The sequence below is a fragment of the Cololabis saira genome, chromosome 14 (assembly GCF_033807715.1).
Source record: "Cololabis saira isolate AMF1-May2022 chromosome 14, fColSai1.1, whole genome shotgun sequence".
Classification (NCBI taxonomy): domain Eukaryota; kingdom Metazoa; phylum Chordata; class Actinopteri; order Beloniformes; family Belonidae; genus Cololabis; species Cololabis saira.
Window position 1 is genome coordinate 22,278,376 of NC_084600.1, and position 18,666 is coordinate 22,297,041.

General features: G+C 40.8%; 1 protein-coding gene across 1 annotated transcript in view; it reads left to right on the plus strand.

Moving 5' to 3' along the window:
• Window positions 1-18,666, plus strand: part of LOC133460347 (vacuole membrane protein 1-like) — a 58,316-nt gene that overhangs the window by 13,159 nt on the left and 26,491 nt on the right. Inside the window, exons 5-6 of the mRNA XM_061740969.1 lie at window positions 12,755-12,997; window positions 15,884-16,015. Of these exons, the coding sequence (XP_061596953.1) occupies window positions 12,755-12,997; window positions 15,884-16,015 (375 nt within the window). The remainder of the gene's footprint in view (window positions 1-12,754; window positions 12,998-15,883; window positions 16,016-18,666) is intronic.

Below are 18,666 nucleotides of genomic sequence, written 5' to 3' on the forward strand. Positions count from 1 at the left end.
CCTTTGTGCCACTTAAAACCAAGTAAATTAGTTTTTATGCCGAACCACTACCAAGTCCAACCCTGCATTTTTAAATGACTATGATGACAATTAACACAAAAACGGAGAGTTTTGGACCACGTTGGTTTGAACAGGATTGGAAAAGCAAAGAAAATAGACAGACAACAATTTTGGAGCCTTGGATAAAAACAGTAAGTTTATTATGTACTATATATATTTTAATAATGCCATTCAACTTAAATATCTTGCATAATATTTTGTCATGTGTGACGTGTAACGTTTTTAAAAGGCAGACAACATGAATAGACACATATTTCTGAGTCTAGCAAGTGTAGTAATGTTATAATTTTTTTTTAGCTTTTATTGTAAAATTCCCATGTTTTGTGACACGGAACGACGTAACTATTTCATATACTGGAGTGAAATATAAAATGTTGCTTTTTAGTTGTCAGTCTTGTTTTTAATTGAATTGAACTGAACTGAATTGAATATGTATGGCCTGGTCTGCTCTCCAGTTCAATACCCAGGTATCTGGAAGACTCTCCAACTGGAGACAGTCTCAGTTTAGATAGATCTGTAAATCTATAGATCCCTGTAAGATCTACATGTATCAGTCTGTTCAACACTCAATAAGTGAATGGTATCTGCCTTTGGAAAGGTCACACAGTCAACCACAGATAGAAATACTTCTACAGCAGTATTTCACTGCTGGTTTGTGCTGACTGATGAACTTGAACCTCTTGATTGAAACTTATCATAGACTTAATTTTTTCGTCAATCCTCTTGCTGAAATGAACTTTGAAGATGAGGAATTTTGATAATTGGTCAGACCTTTTTTTGTGTATAGTCAAGTATATGCTTCCATCTTTGGAGCCTTTAGCTTAATATAATGTTGTGCATTTCTGGGTCTTGGCAGGATATTTCTAATTACAGAGAGTAGAAGGGTTTATGTGGTAAGTGAACATTGGGGTCGCTCCATTTTTAGTAACTAGGACTGGATCAGTGATTGTAATTGGGTCAAACAAGTTCAGAAGACTTATTTGCTAAGATGCCTGCACACACTTGTAAGTTTAATACTTACAACTTGAAGTTTCTATTTTTCAGTCCTAAAACCTGAACTTAGAAATGGAGCCACAGTGCGTAAGCTGCCTGGGATTCACTGTTTGTCTGTTTTAATTTGCCATAAAATCCGATCTGATCTTGACCGGAGCTACAGTAACGTCGGTGGAAATCCCAAATTAGAATCTGCCCTGCAGACAACTGTATTTCCTCTGTTATTGGTGAGACCTATTTAAACGTATACTTGTTATACTATTTGTGTGTTTTATAGAGTTATGCATTATGGCAGTCAGGAGATATTTTCCTTGTAACACACATTTTGAGAAACCTAATCAGAAGTTTAAATGTGGGAATACCCATCAATTAAGATTTATTCTCATAATTTAAACGCATGATTTAAAGATATATTGTGAAAATAATAGATGATCTAATGCATTAATGTTGTAATGTTGTAATATTTTTATCCTTTTTTTTACAGAAGCTGCTACCCATAAAAAAGTTAAGTACTGCTAACATTATCTTGAATGCCAAAACATGTGCAGGTTTCGCTCTGCACACTGTTTATGGGATTTATTCGTTCTGCTTATGGCTCATGAATGAATTTAAGCTGATATAACGCAATAATTTCTTGTATTTTTATTGAGCACAAGAGTCAGTCCTGGATGAAGAAATAAATGAACTCGTGGAGTTAATAGCCGGTCAAACCTTCTTTGGCAGCAGTGGCTTTGAGCCAGTACTTTCTGCCTGTCTGGATACGACCTCCTTAACATTCAGGAGGAATTTCTGTCCATTCCTCTTTCCAGGACTGCTTCATCTTGGATACATTTGCTGATGCCTAGAGTCAACGGTGCTCTTGTGGTCATTTTACAGCATCTCTATGGAGTCTGGGGTCAGTAACTGGACCACAGTTAGAGATAACATTGTTTAGGATAGGAGGTGTTGGTGGAAGAGAGCGGTTTTCAAGACCTTCTTTAAAACAAGCAGTTTGATCAGATATTTGGGTGAAAGCAAAAATATATGTCTTAGAATATCTTTGAACTGGCAGCTAGATGTTGGTAAAATCTACAAAGATTCAGTAGAGGGTGCCATTGATCTTAATATGTAAATATCGTCTGTGCTGAATTGACATTAAATACAGTACTTGACTGTTAGGGGTACCAAATCCCAAAATTGTCATTATTTTATTTCCCCTAAAGGACTTTTTCTGACTTCTTTCAATGAACTTCTAGAGTTAGACAGATTCTCTAATTTCGCTCTCCTAGATTTAGATTCAGATTCAGATTCAGACGACTTTATTAATCCCTTTGGGATGTTCCCTCGGGGAAATTGACATCTCCATCTCACACACACAGCACTGTCATTTACAAATCAAACACCCCAAAAGCCAAACACCCATATAAAGATAAACAAATTAAAAATAAAGATAAAAATAGAAATAAAAGGTAAAAATAAAAATAAAAAGTGCAGTGCCATAAAAAAGAATTATATGGATAGAAAAGGGTTGTGTAATATTGCACAAATCTATTGCACTGTCCTGGTTATTGCACATATATACTTATTTTAAATATGTAGCTAACGCAGTAGACTCCATGTAACTGGGCTCAACTTGTATCTAACAACATTTCTGTTGAACTTTTATGAATGTAATAACAATCTTGAACTGCTCCACCCTTGTCCATTAAGAAATAAACGACCACGCATCACATGTTAGTTACGTACATCCTTAAGTAGCTGCTCGGAAGCAGTAAATGTTCTACGAGAGTACTGCAGGATCCCCGGCAGAGGGGGCTACAGAGCCGATTAAATGCAAACCATCCAAGTCAATGACACCAAAGCAGAAGTGGCAGCTCTGCTGTTCTCTGACATGGGCAATTGCAGCTCTGTGTCCTCTCTGTGTTTTCATCCTGCTGGGACTGCGGGGGATCATTGTACACGGTTCAGGACTGGTTAATGGAAAAAGATAACATGCTGCGGCTGAGGCACAGAGAAGAAAAAAAGGCGCACTTGGCACATCATCAAGTGTATTTTATCCAGCTGCTTTGTTAGTGGAGGTAGTGGGTGAACGCTCACAGATCAGACTCTGAACACAATAAAACGGTAACGGAAAATTGTAGACTTCCAATTTCAGCTGGGAAGGGAGAAGGGTCATTACACAAATGCTCATGTCTGCCACAATTGCCATTAAGAACAACATTATAAGAGAAGTTGACTTTAATCCCCACTTTGGCTTTTCAGTCTTTGTTTTCCAGGGACAACTAGAGTCAAGGTTCTCCATAAATCCTCTTTCTAACCGAGAAGGGGCTAGCAATGTGTGTGACTCTTGAAATCTTGGGAATGCTGTAAATATTTTAGAAGAGAGCTCATCTGAGTCATCCACCATTAAATTACTTTCAGTAATGGCTGTTGCTATTAAGTCATTATGGGCACCATGAAAATTGTTGTGCTCAACGTTAAATCAACAGAAACAAAGAATTAAAGTCATTATAATTGAAAGCGTGCATGTTGCTGTTTACATAATAGCAACTGGGGTAGTCTTATTTTCTTCTCCCTTTTGGCTTTAAGTGATTTGTATGAGTGAGAAGTGTCTTTCTATGAGCATAGATCCCAGCAGTCACTTCCAAATGTATCAAGTAACAATAAAAAAGTTAAAAACGTGTGCATAGGCATTTGCAGCCCATTCTCCTTTAAACAGTAAACAAGCGACTTACCTATATAAAGGGACATTTTGTAATTTTTTTGTATTGAGTTTCTTTTGGGATTGCTAAATTACGGGTTTGCAGGAACGTTTGTGTAGAATATACAGATTTTTTTCCCAGCAGCCCCCCTGAAATTAAGTTTTGACTGTTGGTAATTACCAGAAGCACAGCCTTAATTACAGCCAGCTATCACTGTAAGCGAGGAGCAGGTCTGAGAATGTGGCCTCTACGTACAACATGGTAGTTCTTCACCTCTGCTTGGGTCCTCAAGTTTCTCTGGATCAGGTGCTGTTACGTAGTAGAGTTCAGACTACTCGCACGTTCACCGAGAAGAACTTGTGGGCGAAGGAAACTCGTGCCGTATTGAGGTTATCAGACAAAAGGACTGGAATGTTTCTGTGTGTGTGTGTGTGTGTGTGGTACCACAGATTTACACTTTTGATTATTCTGTGTCTTTGGCAGTGACTAGCCTCACTTTTATTCATGAGCGAATCGGGCACCCCTGCATTGACATCAACAGAAACCTGTTTGCTTTGTTTGAGTTGTGACTCACACTCTCTGCTGGTCTGTGAGACCGAGGGGCCCACACTACAAAGCAGGATTAGTGGTTTAGTGACGTAACTTCAGGTTCAACCTTGGGTTTTCAGTGTCACGAAGGTGGATCGCTTTTTACATCTTACTGTGTATTGGTGTGGCAGCTTATGCTGGAAACCTCGCCCGCTTCAAATCAGGTTCGGTTAAACCCACCAGTTTCCCTGGTAAAGAAGATGTCTGCAGTGAGATGATCTCTTGTCTCCCTGTCTCTCTCAAAACCTTGAAATCATTTTCCTGATTAAGTAAAAGGAATGGTATTATTATTATTATTATTATTATTATTATTATTATTATTATTATTATTATTATTATTGTCACCATAAAGTTTTCTTTGCTGTACTTGGTCTCGGCAATATTGCTTCACATTATGTCTGCCATTTTAAATGTAGAATATATTTTTGTGTGTGTGTATTTAGAGACTTAACTTTGGTTATTCCTTCTCTTTTTTACAATAATTTCATGAGAAGGTGTAAGAAGGAAAAAAACATTTATCCCAAATTTATGGGCAACAATGTGTTTAGTAACTTTGGATCCTATAGTTAATAGACTCATTGTTCACCTGTATCACCTGCCGATGCTGCCTGTGACATCAGCTCTGTTGTTGCCAGACAACAAAGATGACACACCAATGTGCCAATGATAATCTGTGGAAATGTATATTCTTATACTTCTGACTACCAATTTTAGTTTTTTTTTTTTTTTTTCTTTACTCAATTTATTGTTTCCCCTTGGGGACTAATAAAGTATTATTCAGTGTAGTTTAGTTTTCGGGCAAGACCACTGACTAAGTTTGACTGGGTAGTTCTTTCAGCTTGTATTGTTTTTATATTTCTCCTGTCATTATTTTTGTTTTCATTTGTTTATGTCCTTTTTTCAATTAAACTTTTTGATGAGGAAGGTATTTGTGAGCCCTGGGCTGATAGGAACCAGAATTGGTTCTTTAGAAATTGTTACAGGTAGTGTGGTTTGTGGGAACCTATTGTCTACAACTTTACCATAATAATAATTGCAGAGGTTTTTTACTTAGCATGGACACAGAGATGAACAAGGCTCAACATGAAGTACAATCATCCCTCTGTTCGCCAAAGTGAGGACGGATACTTTGCATATGTGTTACCCAGAACATGAGTGACACATCAGGATCAAGTTTAGTCGTTCTTTGAAAAGTTGAAAAGCTGCTCCTGACTCACCACTGGTTGGCAGTAACAGATCTCTGTTGCTTTAAATTCAACACTTCTTAAATTCCAATTGAAGCCATTCATTTTTAACTACTTCTAGATAGTGTGTCAGAGCTTTATCGCATGGGTTTGATCCTTTCACTGCTGAAAAGGCTGTATTACTTACATACCGTAAAGATATGTTGGGAATTTTCTGCCGTTAACACGTGGAGGTGCAGCTGTGAGGGACAGGGTCGAAGTCAGAGCTTAAATGCAAAAAAAGGGCTTTTACTTCCTGTGGTAAACAAAAGGAGAAAAAAAATGACACAATTGCTTTCATTCATGATTACTAAGTAATTCATTTTCTTGCTCATAAGATTAGCGGCATCAGTGTGCCTGAACATCTTGTGACTTACTCATCTTCACCAAACCCCTTCAAAGATAAATACTGGAGGGATGTGTAAATGTGGGATTTGTGTCTTTGGGTGGGTGTTATTTAAGGACCTCTCACTCTGGAGTGTCACACCTCAGCCATCCGAGGCACGCGGATTCTGAATGTCCCATGAGTGCCCTTTATATGGAGTACAATCTCCATTCAGTATGAAAATCACGCACACATCCACCATGGAGCACACCCTGGGCCAAAGAGGGCTTAGTGTGTCACCAGTCTGGATGTGTACCAACTACCCCCCCCAGAACAATCCAGATCAAATCAGACCAAACCAGACTGCTGCCCACTGATTATATCTCTATATTTTATTTTACAGTTTGTCCTCACTGGATCACTCTTTTCCACATACCCGTGATATCGACAGGTGCTTCTTTACACCAACCTTTCCATCATCCCTCTTTTAATTTCTTAGGGACTTAATAATGGGGCCAGTTGTTGTAGTAATATTTGAAAGACGAACACGCTCATATTCTGTTTTGATGTGATTCATTCGTACCATCAAGACACTAGAAGAGACTGAAAGAGTCTCTTAGTTTTTTAGTTTTTCTTAGTCTGAATAGTTTTGAGCTTCCATCATTTTAATCATTTATATCCATCTACTTTTTAAAAAAAAAACAGCACAGCATAAAATTACAAACGGACATATTCCAAATTCATAACCTCTAACCACCGTTTTTATACTTCTGTTAATTATAATTAAATAGATCATGTTAATAGGAGAAAGTTTATTTTCTAAAAAAAAACAGAAAAATATTTTTCTTATTGCTCAACTGATGCTATTATTATCCTGCCGCCATCCAAGTGTTCAGTCAGCAGTCTAAACACACACTTGAATACATATGCACGCATTTTGTTTTCTGTGGTTTATATTTTCCATAGGGGTTTTATTTATTCTTTACTAACTACTTTATTTTACAAATTCTGCGGCTTTTGCTGCTGCAGACAGTTTGAATTTCCCCCGTAGCAGGACGTAGATAAGAAAGTGTTGTTATTACTCTAATTCTTGTTATAGTTGTGATTGAAGCAAAAATCCCTAAATACTGGTTAAATGTAAAAATGAAGACACGAGCAGCGTTGCTGCTGATGCTAAGAAATAACCATTTACATTAACTGCAACAATTAGACATTATTTTACTGGGTATAAATCGCAGTGATATCATTTTTCAGTATTTTGTGTGTTTTTAGGTACAAGCAGAAACAGCACATGAAATAATAAATTTGGCTTTCTCAGTAATATTGTGTTTTATGCCTATACATTTGAAATGCATTCATCTGAATTGAATAATTCTGTATTGATCCCTAAAAGGAAATTATATCGTTCCAGTAAAATTTATTAAGGAAAAACAGTGTTTTACAATTTAATTTAAACAGAAACATGATAGAAAATTGACTATAGTAACTACCAATCAGAAATTAGCACTTAGATGCAAACTACTCTAATATAATGATAATAAATGTTCATTTTCTGTATATTTGCCTCTTTGATTTGTTAGGTCAGGATTTGCATTTGTGTAGTAAGCATTCAACCAGTTTAAGATCATCTAAGATGACTGAAATAGAGGCTTTATCTCATCCGTTGCAGTCGGGGGGCAGAATGACTGTTTCTGACTCCTGGGGAGAGGTTTCTGAACATGAAGTCATACAGTGAAACCACATGGATAAATCACCAGGACCAGCCCCTCAAACCTCCGCACTGTGTGTCTAAACACACCCCGCCCCTCCTCGCTGTCTCCATCCCTGGACCTGCTCCAGACTTCTCTTACCTCCCTCAGAGATCCTGACCAGGGCTTCTTCATAACGAACTAACCTCTAATGTTTGTCCTACTTTGCCTCCAGCAGTCTCCCACTGTAAGAAGTGGTTAGCAGGTTATGCTAGCTGGACCGTGTCTAATGCGCCTAAATGGCCCTTGACAACCACAGCGACCTGTTAATGACTGGACCATCCTGTGGTCTGGGTTACTGAGAACTGGTCAGTTTATGGTCACCCATTAATGTCTGGCTTGGGAAGCAACTGCCACTGTAAACTAGGAGGAGAAGTTCACACCGTGGGTGACTACTGGGATGACTATTACCCATATCTGCCTGGGTCTCTCATTTACATAGAAGTTCCAGTCTGTTGCATAGTTAAGAAGATTTAAATTAGGAATGAAATCCCGTGACGAGCACAAACACGCTCTGCTTTTTAAAATTGTATGTAACAGAAACAGACTTCACGTGGCCCTCCTTCCTGTTTGGATTGTTTTAGAAATTTCACATGATACATGATCTCCAAGGCCTATCCCCCCACATTTATCATGCTTATTCTACCATATAGCACTTCCAATGTGTGTGAACTAACAGAAAAAAACTCACTGAATCCCATGAAAGGATATTTAATAGTTATAAAGGTTTCAAATTTGTATAATGACTGTTTTTATAAGTTTGAATTTGTTAGATTTTTTTACTGTACATTTTATTATGACTCCTTTCACTTGTCGGTCACAGACATGGCCAAATCAAGTGACTGTAGGATATGTTTCACATTCTTCATTTCATTGATTATAAGCGGACAGGAAGGATGGAGAGTGATGTCAGATCTATGACTCGACTGGGGGCTGGCACAGCGTTGAGAACCACACAACAATTCCTATACTTAACTCCCACTCTCAGTTAAAGGTAGCGTAAGTGATTCCATGTGACATCCAACCCAAAACTGTTTTTGACACATTCAGTAAATATATCCTCACTTTCTGCTCGCTGCCCATTTAATGAATTCACTTTAAACAAATAAATAAATAAACCAAAAACAGACTTGATACACGGCCCTGGCTCCAAATAGTGCGTTTCCATTAGCGGGGGTTTGATCTAGACTCTCAGAGGATGAATTTGTAAGAGATCTGACCTTCTTCTCTGCCCTTTCAGCCATCCCGTCTCCACTCCCTGAATGGTGAAAGAGCCAGTAAGACCTACTACCACTCCTAAGGAGCTGGTGGAAAGGACTTTAAGATGATTAAACAAGGTCATCTCCTGTCCACAGCACATCCAGTCATCACTGAGTCAACACAATCCCCTCCCACCCAGGAGTGTTTTGGGGCCGCTCAGTGTCCCCTGTGACAGGAAGTGGATTTCCATCACACGCTTTTGCAAACAAAAGCAACAATTCTGACATTGCGGCAATGGTACCACTGGGGGGGCTAAACTGGACTATCGTCACCTCATAAAAGCGTGAAAAGGTTTTTGCGACATTTGACAGTTTTATATCAAATTCTTGGTGTTCTCATAGCAGATTTCTCTTTGTGATATTCAGGTTTTGTGCAGTTCTGGGGGTAATGGAAACGCCACAAGAGTTTTCAATATTCTTGAAAATTCTCTTTGCAGGGTTGTTCCTGATAATACAGACACATCAAGGACCGAAGCCCCGTAAAACCCCCCCAGGTCCCTGCTAAGGGAAACACAGTAAAACAGAGCTGGGGCAATCTGCCCCCAAAACATAACAAAGATTAGCCCCCAAAACATAACATAGATTGCTCCAGCCAATCAACAAGAGGGAGAGAGTTCATGCTCATACTCATGCACGTGAATTAGTGAAGGATACTTTCTTAAAGGGCAACTAGCTCTCTAGGTTTTGTTTTAAAATCCCTTAACTTACCTTCAATTTCGTTCATATTTTGCTGTCAGTTGCAAATAATTAAATATTTGAATTAAAAACACAGGATTCAGATTAGAATTAAGAAATCATGTTTGGGGTTAGACAGATGTACGTGGTCACACTGCCACACATGTGGTCAAACACAGCTATTACACATTTTGTTGCAAGAGTTTTAAAAACACTTCCCTGTGAAACACAAGGTGGCCCACAAAGGCAGATTTTGACTTTGTACAGCCCTCATGATGTGCTTTTATACCTGTTTCTATCTCCCCCATCTCCACAACAGTTTTGCTTTGAGTGGAAACATTTACTTAGATCAGGTGGGCTAGGCAGTTAGTGGAAAAATAATGATGATGATGATGATGATGATTGTGGTTTCAATTATAACGAGGATATTTTGAAAGGAATTGCCCGGACATGATTATAATCGCTACTCATTTAGATTTAAGATGAATTATTATTTAACGTCTCTTGTGCAGACATTTTCTTTTCGTGACAGTACTTCTCCGCTCCAGTTGGCTGCTTGTGTACCACTTCCCTCTCCTTTGCAGGAGTGGGAATCTCTTATCAGATGGGAATCGTGTTCAGATCACAGAGGACGGTCCGATATGTTTCCTTCTTATTCTGTCAGAGAACAACTTTTTATTTAACTTTTGGGATCTACAGCTGCAAAGTCTCCAGGGTGCAAAACTGACATGAGGTTGAGGATAGGACAGAGTTAGGCAGGTGACAGTTAGGGTCAGGATTTGAATGGAAGCTAGTTGTCCTAAGGATACCTGTGTGTGTTCTTCTTAATCATTTACTACACCTTCCTGGTAGAGGGGATGGCTTTTGTGTGCGTGTTTGTCCTCATGTGTCATCAAGTGGGGAAACAGAATGAGAAGGAGGGCGACTAACTGGATGTTGAGCCGCCCAGACAACATGACGGAGCCGGATTTTCTGTGTAAGGTGAGAAGCAGTGATGCAGCATTAGTCGGAGCGAGAACAGGTACTCTGAGTCACGCAACATGCTCTCGCCAGGCCGCGTGTGTGTTTGGTAAACACACACACGGCCTGTGACAGAACTGAGAGGTGTGAACAAGAAGAATATAGGTTTTTTCCTGCCCATGAAGCTGTCTTTTTGATGAGTTTGTCTGTGAGCATGAACTGCATCTTTGTGTGTGTAGACGTGAGGACAGACTGATCCCACTGGGGAGCCATTTGGGAGGATATTAGTTTGAGGAGTAGCCAGTCTGACTGGGTCAATGCTGGGAGTTTTTCGACTTTTCCTGTTTGGGGGGGGTCTGTGTCATCTTTTTTTTATGGCTAAAAACTGGGTCGGGGAGGCTTTTCAGGACAATATCAGTGAAGGTGTTTATATAGATGCTCACTCACACTACGTATATAGCAAATAGTCTGTGTCATTTAAACAGACTTTTCCCTGTGAAGACATTGCAGTTTCCTGTTGCTTAATACACCACTGCCCCAACCTCCCACGTCCCATCCTGTCCCGTCCTGCCTCGTCGCATGCCGCTCCAGATGTTCCAGCCCCACCCCGAGTTTGCCGATTGGTTTGGCGCTGCAGGGTGTCATGCCAAACTGTCTCCGTGCGTCACTGGGAGCACCCTTCCTACACGCACACAGACGAATGTAAACACGTGGAATAGACAGAGTACAAAGTGCCTTCATATATCATCTCAGACCTGCCTTTATTTACAGGGCTCATACCCCAGACTTGTTTGATCCTCTCCTTTCATAGCAATATTTGTCGAGTGTGCAATGTGTTCTTGCAGTGAAAATACAAAATTGCGTGACCCTTTCTCTCTGATTCGGTCCTGCTCAGTGTTATAAAAATTGAATCAAACACTGTATTCTCAGACAATGTCCATAGAGTCATAATGAGTCCGTTTTTCTTCTGCTCATCTAGCAGGTATAATATTCATGCAGCTGTCATCGAGGAGGGAGGCTGAACAACTTTGCCATGAGAAGTTACTTTTTCAAACAGTAATGAGATGACATTAAACTGTTTAATGTCAATCTAATTGAGCCTAGTGAGAGTTAACTGCTGATGTTTGAAGTAGTAGAGTTGCAGTTCGGGAAAGGAAACTTCCAACAACCGGTGCTACTCCTTCACTTCAGCATGTCAGTAGTCTGTTGAAACAAAGATTTACCATCTTGATGTGTTCATTTTCGCATTTTTCTGCAACTGAGCTTAATCATCAGTGTGTGTGGCCTCAGAGTCTCTCCTCGCCACGGCATTGTGGATCCTGGGATTGACTTGCTTCAGGACTTCCACAGCAAAGAACAAAAAGCTGGCAGCCCAACAGATTTTCACCATGCAGCAGACATCAAACCGGCACCACTCTTCCTTCTCTCGCTCTGTTTTCTCACTGGAAGCCAAACCGAAACAGTAAATAAACAAGAGCTACACATGTAAACCATATCAGGCCATATCAAAGTCAGTAAGTCCTGAAAAGTATGCTCATGCCTCATTCACAAAGTAGGAACAGTCCCACATTAATGCATTTCATCTGAGGAGAAACTGGATTAAGAACTTGCTGCTTTTTTTTTTTTTTGCATTGCTTTGCTTTTTGATTATTTGGTTCTGATGTGGCTTCAGTCGGCATGTCACCTGGAAACGGTGGGGAATCAGGCTTAAAAACATCTCCGTCAATTTAATACTACTTTTTCTGGCAATTTAAAATGGGTGAATGAGTATACAAATGGATGTGGGTGTGTGTACATTAAATGGGTTCCAGATTTGATTGTTTCCATTTGGGGGTCTCCACTCATCATCTGCTGACACTGATCCTGATTTTGTGGGATTTGAAAGGCCACGCGCTTCCTTTTGGGCAATATTCCAACCAGATCTCTCAGTTGTCACACATTTATCGTTATATTTGAATCGCCTGTTTTCTCAGTACTGGAAGCGAAGCTGAAAGAAGGTTCAGAGTTTATGCTAATCCAAATCTAGGATGCGCATTCTCAATACTGGCCCACATGTAACTGTCTTTGTTATCAGTCAGTATTTGAATCATTGCTACCACTTTCTTCCTATGCTAACAATGAAGGGGTCTTCCTCTGACTCAAAAACCTCCAACAGGTAGACTCCCTCCTACTCAGTCTTGTCTCTTTTTTCTCCATTAATCATGTTTTTTTTTCCATCTTTCTCTGTGTCTGTTTTTCTCAGGGACCACACATAGCATCAGTCACCCTGGCAGCCTATGAATGTGACTCTGTGGATTTCCCTGAGCCCCCCTATCCGGACCAAATAGTCTGTCCCCCACGACAAACACCGGCATTGAGCGCTGACTTGGAGCAGGTGGGCGCTGCGGCCGCGGGGGCAGATGCGGTAGCAGCATCAGCAGCCCTCCAAGGAGGCATCTCCCTGTGGACCATCATCTCAAAAGTTCGTCTGGAAGCCTGTATGTGGGTGAGTCCCAGTAGCACCCTGGATACTAAAGGTAGAGCAGCTGACCAGAAGAAATGAGCAACCAAAGGAAGAATGTAGCTCTACTGACAGAGAAAAATGCACCCAGTGTAATTTTAAAGATTTTATTTGATGGAACATAAAAAGGACTCAAGCTAAGAGCCGAGTCAAACAGTATATGCAATGTATGCTTTTACAATACAGGGAAACGTGTAAAAACCTATACTTAATCATATCATTTATGTTTTGTTAAAACCTGAGCACAAAACAGGACTCCTTTACATTCCACTCTGATCATTTGAAAGGCTTTGCAACTCAATTTGAATGTCACTACTCACTTGTCTCATCATGTTCTTTCTTTTTTCAAGGTAGAAATACCACTAAATTTGCATTTTCTTCAAATGAAGACATTTGACAACTCATTTACTTGGAAAACCCCAGTTCCCTGCCACGAATTTCCCCCCAAACAGTGTCAGTAGTTTCACACACGTAACCAACCCTGTCACTACTAAGATAAGATAAGAGTTAAAATATTTCAGTCAGTTATCTTTTTTCTTGCAGAGCCTGAGCAGAAACATTTTTACTCCACTTCATAGTAAAAAATGTTAAACTTTGCTACTTGAGTCTCGTAACAGAGCAGTCTTCTATATTTGGATGTCTAGTTTACAGCGGGGCCTTCGCGGTTTATCAATGACTCGCATGTTTCACATGCGTGAAACCATTGACGGTTCGCTTACACACCTACCGGTATATACGGCAAATAAAAATACAAGAACAAATGTTTGTCTCTCTGGTGGAGAAGTCATCCTCCTGTGCAGACTACAGAACTGCAAAATGTTTTAAAAAACAGAACTTGGTAGATGATACTTAATGGGTTTAGTGGTAATGTAATTTCGATCTTTGTTATCTGTTTCCTTGTTCTTCATAATGTGGAAGGACTTGCGTTGAAGGGGAAATACATATCTACATGTACTTCTTCATTACTGGGGCCTTTACAGGAACCAGACAGACTGCTACCTACTGTAACAACCCCTTCAGGCTTCCTTAGAATGTAATACTGTATGTCAACTCTACACACACCCACTAGCAAACACACTCTCATGATCTACAATTGCAAATTTGATTTGATTTTTTTTTTTTTTTTGCATTTTGTATTTGTGGGGGATGAAGTCAAATTTCCCCTGAACACGAAACAGAAAACCACACAAACAAGAGTGTGACGATCTTAGGAGTGCTATCACAGACTCTGTTTGTGGGTGTGTTTATGCCACCCAATCCCCTTGGATTCACAGCCACCCACGAGGCTCGGCAGCTCAACAGTTGGAGACACCTGTTGCACACACATTTCCAAACCACCCACGCCAACATTTCCCCTCTTCCTCCTCCTCCTCCTCCTCCTCCTCCTCCTCCTCCTCCTCCTCCCGGGGTTCTGGATGCACCGATGATGAGACTTTCCCCTCCTTCTCCTCCTCATGAGCACCAGTACCTCTCCTCCTCCTCCTCCCCACTTTCTCTTTCCTCCTCTCTCTTTGTCTTTCTCCGTTCCCCCATCGAGGTCCACTGCAGCAGATCCCTTAAGTGCTCCACTTCAAACATGACCACTGTGCAGGTGGACATATTTCACTGCCCACTACACAAACACTCGCAGCCGCACGCTCACAAACAGAGGCAGAGCTTTTGAATGGAACAGCTGCCAGCGAGATTAAAATGCGTCTCCATTATTAAGGAAAGAAAACTGGCAGATTTCATCAAAGAGTGCAGTATTATCAAAAGAACGGGGTGTCCACATTAAAGATGCAGGCTGCCAGATTTTGGTAATGCGCCGCCTCTTGCGAAAGATTGTTTGGGCTTGTTGTCGCTGCCATGGTTGCTAACTACTCACTAATCATCTTCTGGCTCACCCATTCAGTAATGAGTTATGTGCCTCTGATTAGTAAGTTTTGCTCCTCTGGGAGTGAGATTGATATTGTGATCCTCGTCTGTTCCACCTTAACGCTGAATTTCAGCGTCATTTTTTTAATTGCTGTCTCTGCATCACAGGGTGCTTGGGATTAGTTGAGGCTTACAATCATGCATTTATAATCTGTAATTGTAACTTACTGTAACTGTACCTTCTCATTCCCTCCAAACCGATGCTTTCCCTCCTTGTGCCTGGAAGCATTACAGTAATGAGCTGCGAGCAACTCCGAAAACATTGCATTTCTTGGCGGCTGTTTTCATTGTGTTAATTAAGTCTGTAACCCTCACCTCCTTACTCCCCCATACCTACCCTGCTCTCATGTTTTGGTGGATGAACTTGGTGAACCCACCAAGGCGCTGAGGATTTATTTACCTCAAATCACTTCCGCTTTCGTCCTGTTAAGCCGTCTTCAATCACACAGGCTCCAGCGCTTTATAGCTCCAAGCTCCCTTTGGCAGTTGCACTGTTTAGAGGTAGCATATGGCTTTTCACCTACACAGGGTATCCATGATCCTTTAAATATCTGTGGGATTTTCACTCTTGTAAATCCTTCCTTGTTGTTATTATTCGTCTTAATTGATCCACTTGCGCAATCCCAGGCATTTAACAGCTCAAGCTGCTTTGGGTAGTGGATATTGATATTTTGGTGCCGTTAACCTCATAGTCACCATGGTAACTTGCAAGTCATAATGATTAGCATTTCTTCATAAGGCGTCTTTACTGCCAAATCAATCATGGCATTACTGTGACACTGATTTAGCAACACTAGAATCAAGATCAGCATTTAAAGATTAATCAATAAACAATGATCGATGAATGTATTTGTGCAAACATGAAGAGTTGAGTTCTTAATGTCAAGTTAAATTCATCCGTCATTTAAAATATATGTGTGTGTGTGTGTGTGCTCATATTTGTGCTTATATGAACAGGGTGCTGGTACCGCTATTGGAGAACTTCCTCCCTACTTCATGGCTCGGGCAGCACGGCTGTCCGGTGCCGACCCTGAAGATGAAGATTACCAGAAGTTTGAGGAAATCCTGGACCAGACGGAGTCTGCCCAGGTGACACGCTGCACGGGGTCGTTTTAAACCCCCCACCCCGCCATCATTCTGTCACCAAAACAGACACACTTTCTCCTCCTTTTTCATTAAGTCCCCCACAAGACTCATCTCAAGTTTGTTCTCACTCTCCCGCTTTTATCATTTCAGTTTTAACTTCTCTCTTTTTGTACACACACATGCCCATTTGGGCTTCTCAAATCTGAAATCTGGTGTAACGGATTTTCTAAACATTGTGACATACTGTATGATATGAATGTGTGTGTGTGTGTGTGTGTGTGTGTGTGTGTGTGTGTGTGTGTGTGTGTGTGTGTGTGTGTGTGTGTGTGTGTGTGTGTGTGTGTGTGTGTGTGTGTGTGTGTGTGTGTGTGTGAAACACAACAAGTGAATGTGCCGCACCTCAATTTCTCAACGGAGCCGCCAGAATTCAATCTTTCCCAACATCATGACTCAGAAAACGACAGTGATGCACTCCAGTAAAATGCTTTCGCCATTTCCGGCCATTAAGAAATTTCCCCTCAAAAAATTTTGCGATATTATAACGTCTCTGAAAATGTTTTGACAATGCCTGACAGCATGTTGTAAATATCTTCTTCTTTTTTTTCACCCTCCTATGATTATGAATGGAGGAGGAATGAAGGCAAAAGTGCACATGGTTATGAAATGGTATTTTAATCAGACCTGCCAGTCCAGTGTTTATCAACACCTAATATTTTTCTCTTACACTCTCACAGTGTAGATCAGACCGTCCAAATCCAGTGAAACACCTGCATCCATCAGTGGTTTGAAACATTTCCATAGACACTCGCTCTTTCCTTTGCAGATAGGACCAAACATTTTACAGAGAAGTCCCATGTTTTTATGAGGCTATCCCACATAATAAGACATTACTGAGCGATTCAGAGGAATCATTCCTGCTGTTTACGACTTGTGTTTTAATGTTCAGCAGAAATGATTAATAGGACTTGCGTCTTAGTTTTGATGGGAACGTTTAATTGAAATATTCCAAATGAAAGAAGTTCCTGAAAAGACTGAATAATGAGAAACACCACAAGAATTTCCCACGTTGCTGCTCTCCTAAATCTGGTTGATGGGATTAATTCTCAAAGTTATTACTTAAGCAGCTATTTTCTTATATTTCCTTTATTCCTCTTTATTTTTATTTTATTAAAGTGGAGCCATACATTCGCTGATGATAGGACACATAGTCACACACCTTTCGTCCTCTTTTCTCGCTACTATCGAAGTTGAACTACCAGAAATAGGCTGAAATGGCACTGGAATCAACCCTTCCAGTTTTCAAAATAAAACCACGTGGAGCCCTAAAGGCACGGAGCCAACATAATCTGTCCTCGAGATTTGCTGCAGCAGATTCAAGGAAGTCACACGATGGAGCATAGAGAAGAACCCGTTCTGCTGGTTAGCGGCAGGCGTGGATGCTGCACCTGCTTAAAGATCCATTGCCTTTAAAGCTGTGGACAGCTGCGAACCAACATCAGCCCTGGAGTCCGGACCACATGTGCGAGAGCGCAGCTCTGACATCACTTGCAGATACAGGATTGCTTCTCTCTCAGACAAAAAAAAAAGGGCAGCGAGGTAGCAGAGGCGGTGGAAGAGCGAGAGAAACGGACGTTGATGCGAGGAAGAGCTTCTGTTCTAAATGACCATCCCAGTGTCGAGGGAACACGTGTGTATCTTCTCCGAAACAACCCAAACGTATGATGCAGGAGGAGCATCGCCTGCATGTTTCGCATCCTTGGAAAGGCAGATTGGAAGTGACGCAGCTGCTGCAGCTTCAGCCTCGCTCTGTTATTGACTTTGTTTCTTTTTCTGTCCCTGCATTCGTATACTTATTCAATTTCTCACAACAACCTCATCTTCACTGCGCATCGCTCTCTCTTTCCCTTTCTCACTCACTCTCTCTCTCTCTGTTTGCAGCTGTGCGCGCGTGTGAATGTATGTGATGAGCGCTTGTGTGCTTGAACAGCATCCGGACGCAGGTTACTTACACCAACGAGGACCTGTGACTTGAGGAAACGGTTTTCCCTCCCTGGGGCTTTGACTATCACTCGGATGTTATTAAGGGATCTCGCAACATCTTTTCAGATTTTTTTTTCCAAGTGTCTACCTTTTACCCTTCTCACATTCTGTCCAGTGGGATGAGATATTCATCAGCTGAAAATTTATATTGGATTTAGTTTTTTTTGTTGTTGTTTTTTTTTTTTTTTTTTTTTTTTATGGAAAGCTGAGCAGCATTAGTTGTAGAGCAAAGTGAAAACAGACTCCGCCGGGATCGGAATGGAGAAAATGTGTTATCGTTGGATCGCTTTGTATTAGACAGGAAGCAGTTAAATTTTGTCGTCAAGGATGTGACCCCTCTTGAACCTAACATGGCTCCACATCCATATTCACCCTCCCGACGCACACCTCGCACACACTTTTCATCCTGTGGCTTGATTAAGATGCTGACTTTGTCCCCGCCGGACCGTTCACAGAGGTTTATAGGTGCCAGCAGTTTGACCTAAACCCAGTGGTGTTTCTCCCAGTACCGCACGTGCCAGCTTCCTGCCACAAGTGCACGTGATGCACAGCAGCAAAGCCCTCTGGGTTTTTTTTTTTCTCTTCTCTCTTTCATTCAACAGAGCTATTCAAGA